Genomic DNA, 7,441 nt, shown 5'->3' with positions numbered 1-7,441 from the left:
CGCTCCTCTTCAGAAAAGGCTACGATCCATCGTGCGGCGCTTGATTTCTCCTCCCTGGCTATCTCCCATAATGAAAAGCAGGGAGGAGAAATCGAGGGCCGCACAATGGATCGGCTTTAATGAAGAGGAGCACAAGCGGAGTTTCGGTAAGTTATTTCGGTAAGCAATTTAAGTTACATTTGTCTGTGTGTTTTTTTTCGTTCTATACTTTTTTTTTTAAATTGCTGTTACTGGTCCTTTAAGCACTTGTTAGTTGTGTACAGAAGAAACCAGCTGTAAACGTTCAGGTCCATGCTCGGCCCAAATAGAACTTCATTGACCCATCAGTAGACAAAATTAAGACAATACTTACCACCATACAGTTTGATATTACGTCCAATAAGTACAATATTTATTAAATGATTTCAATTGTTTTTTTTACATTATGAAACAAATAACTACGTCCTGCGGCCACAGATTATATGCAGAGTATTAATAAACTATTCACCCCCTATGGGTTGGGGGGGAGGGGCCTCTGGCAGCAAACTAGCCAATCAATTTAATCCTCCTATCACTTTACAGAAAAAGAACTAGCAAAATCAGATCTTACATAGAACATATCACTTAACTTTATTCATGAATGGAAACTTACAGACGCCGTTTGCTGTGCTGTTTGATACAAAATGGCTGAACTTCATCTTCAGAAGACTAAACCTGACACCTAAACATGCCAAGAGCAACACCAAACTGGGACATGGGTGGGGGAGGGGGTATTCTAACAAACCACAGGGATACAATATGGTATTAGTAAAGCAAGGGTTACACACATTATTGATAAACCAGCACACATAGTAGAGGTGGGGGATGGGATAGAAGGTTTAAAACAGTTCTGAAAATGAAGTTGAGCTGTCTTGAGTCAAGGGCATAAAATAAAATAAAATTAAAAAAAAACAAAAAACAAAAAAAAAAGTCAGTACTGAGTTTTGCTGACTTTGGGGAGAGACGGTAAGATTCTGCTGTAGTGCGGCTACATACAGTACAATTCAGGCGATTTTCGTTTTTTGTCACTTGGGTTCAGATTGAGATTTCACTGCTGAGGAGGGAGAAGGGGCTGTTGGTGGGTGGGGGGCAATTTTAGCAGCATCCTCCACTAGACTGCTTGACTGGAGTGCTCTGGATTTTGACGTTCTTCTCTTGACCGCCTGCTGTGGCGCCAGGGCCCATTCGCTTTTTGATCTCCGCTGCCATTGTCATGAAGGCCTGCTCTACGTTTGTCGCGTTCTTTGCGCTTGTTTCCAAAAATGGAATTCCCAGAGAGTCTGCAAACTCCTACGGATGTGGAGAGCAAAGGACAGATCAGAATAGGGACAGGCAGTTTATGAACACGTTAAAGGGATACGGTCATGGGAAAACATGTTTATTTCCAAACGCATCAGTTAATAGTGTTGTTCCAGCAGAATTCTGCACTGAAATCCTTTTTTCAACAACGGATATGGATTTTTTTTTTTAAATCTGACATGGAGCTAGAAATATTGTCTGTTTCCCAGGTGCCCCCAGTCATGTGATTCGTGCTCTGATAAACTTTAGTCACACTACTGCTGTCCTGCAAATTTAAGTGATATTAAGTTTTCTGGATAACGGATCCCATACCTGTACTGGCTCTTTCTGAAAGCACATGACAGACAAAATGACCTGAGATGCACCTACACACCAATATTACAACTAAAAAAAACACACTTGCTGGTTCAGGAACGATAATTTTATATTGTAGAGTGAATTATTTGCCGTGTAAACAGTGTCATTTAGGAATAAAAACTACGTCATAAAAATCATGACAGAATCCCTTTAACAGGACTCTGAGGCTTTTTAGATGTTTCTTTTATTTTCTTTATTGTTCAGCTTTGTGTTCCTGTTCCTCTTACAATTCAGCCTTGACTGCTGCCTGGTTGCTATTATAATTCAACTCTAGCAACCAAATAGCGTTCATTGTCTAACTTAAAGATACATAACAAGGCTATAAAATGAAGGCCAATTGCAAATACAATGTTGATCCTATATTAAAATACACAGTACAGGTATGGGACCTGTTATCCAGAATGCTCGGTACTTGGAGTTTTCCATATAAGGAGTTGTCCATAATTTGAATCTTTATACCTTAAACCTACTAGAAAATCATGTAAACATTAAATAAATCCAATAAATTGCTTCCAATAAGGATTAATTATATCTTAGTTGGGATCAAGTACAAGCTACTGTTTTATTATTACAGAGAAAAAGGAACATGTTTTGAAAAAATGGAATTATTTGCAAAAAATGGAGTCTATGGGAGACTGCTTTCTGGAGTTTCCATATAATGGATCCCATACCAGTACCATCTTTCAGAACAAAAATGATTGTGCTCAGTGTGGCTGAATTAGAGACAGCTCATTTGTGGATAATTAATTAGAGACAGCTCATTTGTGGATAATTAATTAGAGACAGCTCATTTGTGGATAGAGACAGCTCATTTGTGGATAGAGACAGCTCATTTGTGGATAGAGACAGCTCATTTGTGGATAGAGACAGCTCATTTGTGGATAGAGACAGCTCATTTGTGGATAGAGACAGCTCATTTGTGGATAGAGACAGCTCATTTGTGGATAGAGACAGCTCATTTGTGGATAATTAGAGACAGCTCATTTGTGGATAATTAGAGACAACTCATTTGTGGATAATTAGAGACAACTCATTTGTGGATAATTAGAGACAGCTCATTTGTGGATAATTAATAAGAGACAGCACATTTGTGAATAATTAGACAGCTCATTTGTGGATAATTAGAGACAGCAAATTTGTGGATAATTAGAGACAACTCATTTGTGGATAATTAGAGACAGCTCATTTGTGGATAATTAGAGACAGCTCATTTGTGGATAATTAATAAGAGACAGCTCATTTGTGGATAATTAGAGACAGCTCATTTGTGGATAATTAGAGACAGCTCATTTGTGGATAATTAGAGACAGCTCATTTGTGGATAATTAGAGACAGCTCATTTGTGGATAATTAGAGACAGCTCATTTGTGGATAATTAGAGACAGCTCATTTGTGGATAATTAGAGACAGCTCATTTGTGGATAATTAGAGACAGCTCATTTGTGGATAATTAGAGACAGCTCATTTGTGGATAATTAGAGACAGCTCATTTGTGGATAATTAGAGACAGCTCATGTGTGGATAATTAGAGACAGCTCATGTGTGGATAATTAGAGACAGCTCATGTGTGGATAATTAGAGACAGCTCATGTGTGGATAATTAGAGACAGCTCATTTGTGGATAATTAGAGACAGCTCATTTGTGGATAATTAGAGACAGCTCATTTGTGGATAATTAGAGACAGCTCATTTGTGGATAATTAACAACTTCTTGCCCTCCCCCCTCACTTGCACCAAACCTTTAGACTTTTCTAAGCACAAAAACAGAGCGAAGAGCTGAAATCACGTTACCTTTGCTGTTGTGTAGTCCACAACTTTCTTTGTTGTGAGATCACATTTGTTGCCTACCAATAACTTGTTAACGTTCTCACTGGCATAACGATCTATTTCCTGAAGCCACTGCTTGACATTGTTGAAGGATTCCTGGAAAAATAAGATTCCAATTTAGGCAATGGTGTAAACATAATAAAGACGGTTTCAAACTGGCGAGCGGATGTTGGAGCAGATTTCCTTAATCCACTTGCTCAGTTATCCTAGTAACTCCATACAAGGAGAAAGCTGGTTAATAAACATGGTGGGCCCCAGCGACCCAGACAGCTTCCCCAGCCCTGAACGTAGCCCCTCCCCTATCCACACCCAGTAGTGACAAATTAAAGGGGAACTATTGCATCAATGAAAATGTAATATAAGCTTCAGCATACTGAAATAAGAAGTTTTCTAAATATAATCAATTCAAAATTCTGTACCGTTTCTGAAATAATCAAGTTTATCTCTCAGCATCGGTTTCTCTTCATTCTGTCTTGATGCAGGAGTTGGGTGTCAGATATTCATTGACAGTTAGATCCAATATATCTTATAAGGGGGATCCTTTCCTAGCAGATGTATTAGAGCTCTTTCAAATAACCGATTCCAGTACAAACAAAATAACGGTCTTTTGCACAAATTCTGCATGTAGAGAGACATGACGTCTGGTCATTTTAATAGAGTGAGCTCCAATACATCTTCTAAGCATCCGTCTTCATTCAGCAGTTGGGTGTCAGATATTCATTGACAGTTAGATCCAATATATATTATAGGGGGGCTCCCTTTCCTAGCAGATGATTGTATTGCAAGTTTCTTGCTTTATTATGATGAAGCTTATATTAAATGTTCATTTTCGCGCGAGTTCTCCTTTAATCTGAATGGTTAGTTGCAGGTCGGAAGATTGGAACGGACGTTTGCTCGTCTGATATAACCTAATAGTCTGCACGTCTATGGCCAGCTTGAGGCCTGTTGTGCATGAAGCAAATACTTCTACTTATTGACTGTAACATAAGAGCTAAAATGTTATTCATGGCTGTTAGTAGAAACTGCCACAATTGGGCTTCTTCACCTGAGACCCAACACAGGAACATATACAGTGGAACTTTAATTTTACATCCCCTGATTTTAAGTTTTCTCTCATTTTACATGGTGGTCCCCACCTATGTATTATACATAATTTCCCTGGTTTTACATTTTCCTGGATTTTACACCATTTCTTTCTGGTCCCCTGAAAACCGTAAAATGGGGGTTCTACTGTATTGTGCATACACCAGTATGGTTTATGGGAAATGTCTGTAAAGGCAACTAAACTGGAGCTCTATCTGGAATGTCAGAATGAAGGTAAACACAATGATCTAATCTCTTACTATAGACTCTGCGTAGGATAAAAATAATGAAGGGCACCTACAAACAAAAGCAAATATTCCACTTAATGGCAGTGGTTTGTTTATGACTTGTGGGCATGTGACCTCTGAAAAAGATCTGACTGCTCGGGAGATGATTTTATAAATAATGTTATGATCTTGATATAATCACCATGTCTATCGCTGGACTTTAGAATATAAATTGCATTCCACGTGAATTGCAAACGACAAGAAAAAAGCCATTACCTGGTCTGTTACGTCATACACAACAATGATGCCGTGGGCTCCCCTGTAGTAACTTGATGTAATGGTTCGAAATCTTTCCTGGCCGGCAGTGTCCCACTGAGAGAGAGGAGAAATACATGTTAACCCGAGTGGATTGCTTTTGGCTCATTTGGGATTTGTACACATTCACATAAAATACACATTCACTCACACTTGGCTGTATGGCATTACAGTGATCTTAAAGGAATAGTTCAGTGTAAAAATAAAAACTGGGTAAATAAATAGGCTGTGCAAAATAAAAAATCAAAATTTCATATATAGTTAGTTAGGCAAAAATGTAATGTATAAATGCTGGAGTGACTGGATATGTAACACAATAGCCAGAACACTACTTCCTGCTTTTCAGCTCTCTAACTCCGAGTTAATGGGATACTGTCATGGAAAAAAAAAAATTTTCAAAATGAATCAGTTAATAGTGCTGCTCCAGCAGAATTCTGCACTGAAATCCATTTCTCAAAAGAGCAAACAGATTGTTTTATATTCAATTTTGAAATCTGACATGGGGCTAGACATATTGTCAATTTCCCAGCTGCCCAATGTCATGTGACTTGTGCTCTGATAAACTTCAATCACTCTTTACTGCTGTACTGCAAGTTGGACTGATTATCACCCCCTCCCTTTCCCCCCCCCAGCAGCCAAATAAAAGAACAATGGGAAGGTAACCAGATAGCAGCTCCCTAACACAAGATAACAGCTGCCTGGTAGATCTAAGAACAACACTCAATAGTAAAAACCCATGTCCCACTGAGACACATTCAGTTACATTGAGAAGGAAAAACAGCAGCCTGCCAGAAAGCATTTCTCTCCTGAAGTGCAGGCACAAGTCACATGACATGGGGCAGCTGGGAAATTGACAAAATGTCTAGCCCCATGTCAGATTTCAAAATTGAATATAAAAAAAATCTGTTTGGATTTCAGTGCAGAATTCTGCTGGAGCAACACTATTAACTGATTCATTTTGAAAAAAAAATTTTTCCCCATGACAGTATCCCTTTAAGGTGGCCATACACGGAGAGACCTCGGAGCGGATCTCTCTCAGAGGTGGGCAATATCGGGCTGATCCGATTGTGGGCCCAACGATCGGATCCTAAGCTAATGTGAGCGGGCGGTTGGATCGCGGGACCGCATCAACCAACAGATGCGGCCGCGATCCAACGGGATTTTTTGTCCCATCCGATCGAGATCTGGCCGACTTTTGGCCAGATCTCGATCGGGGAAGCCCGGTCGGGGGTGCCCCATACACGGGCCAATAAGCTGCCGACTCGATCTGTCGGCAGCTTTTATCGGCCCGTGTATGGCCACCTTTAGTCAGCGACTTTAAGGGGGGCCACATGGTACATATCTGTTCAGTGAGTTTGCAATTGATCCTTAGCATTCAGCTCAGATTCAAAAGAAACCGTTAAGATCCATGTGCCTTCCCCTCAAGTCACTGATTGGTTACTGCCTGGTAACCAATCAGTGGAAACCAAGAGAGCAGGAAGTAGTGTTCTGGCTATTATGTTACACATCCAGTCACTCCAGCCTTAATACATTACAGGGGTTATTTACTAAACTCCGAATGCAAAAATCATGAATAATTAGTGATTTTCTTTTTTTTTATAAAATAAGACTTTTTAAAAAAAATCACAAATTTTTCTGAACTTATTAAACCCTGAGGATGGAAAAGCCCGAATCAGAAAATCCAACATCTCAGACCTGCCGAGGTTGCATAAGAATTCCCAATTATTTTTTGATGTGCGCTGGGTTTCGTGCAATACCCCGAAGTTTTCGGGTGAAAATTCCGAAAAAGCAAATTTTCGGGAAAATGTAATAATAAATAAGCGTAAGAAAAAAACCTGATCAGATATTATCGGTGTTTGTAGCAGAAAATGTAGAGATAAATCCTGACTTTGATAAATAACCCCCTACACGTTTGCCTAATTATATTAGAATTTTTTTTATTTTGCATAGCCTATTTACCTAGTTTTTATTTTTATACTCAACAATTCCTTTAAAAAGAGTCTTCCGCCAGCTTTAATGAAAAAACGCCTGCGCCAATGCACCCGTGGCACTTTGATTTCCGAAGTCGCCCAAAGTTTACTTTTGAGGAAGCGCCGCGAGTGCATTGGCGTAGGCGGTTTTTCATTGAAGCCGGCAGAAGACACGGGGAAACAGTTCGGGGAGATTAGTCGCCCCAAAGAAGAAGCGATTAGTCGCCAGGCGACTAAATCTCCCCGAATCTCCAGGTGTGCCCTTACCCTTAAGTGCAACGTTGTTAGTGAATCCAAAAGCTTGGGATAAACAGCCCTTGGGCAGAGATTGAGCACGCACACAAA

General features: G+C 39.7%; 1 protein-coding gene across 1 annotated transcript in view; it reads right to left on the bottom strand.

Annotated features, from left to right (window-relative positions):
- Positions 1-369: 369 nt before the first annotated feature.
- The window catches only part of rab1a.L (RAB1A, member RAS oncogene family L homeolog), a gene marked incomplete at its 5' end in the record, with an annotated part of 30,381 nt that continues 23,309 nt past the window's right edge, over positions 370-7,441 (bottom strand). The window contains 3 exon segments of the mRNA NM_001086669.1: positions 370-1,308; positions 3,466-3,597; positions 5,088-5,183. Coding sequence (NP_001080138.1) covers positions 1,114-1,308; positions 3,466-3,597; positions 5,088-5,183 — 423 coding nt within the window. The 3' untranslated portion in view covers positions 370-1,113.

This window comes from Xenopus laevis, chromosome 5L, assembly GCF_017654675.1.
Source record: "Xenopus laevis strain J_2021 chromosome 5L, Xenopus_laevis_v10.1, whole genome shotgun sequence".
Taxonomy (NCBI): Eukaryota; Metazoa; Chordata; class Amphibia; order Anura; family Pipidae; genus Xenopus; species Xenopus laevis.
Note: the sequence above shows the minus strand (reverse complement) of the source record. Positions and strands in the feature narration are given on the sequence as shown.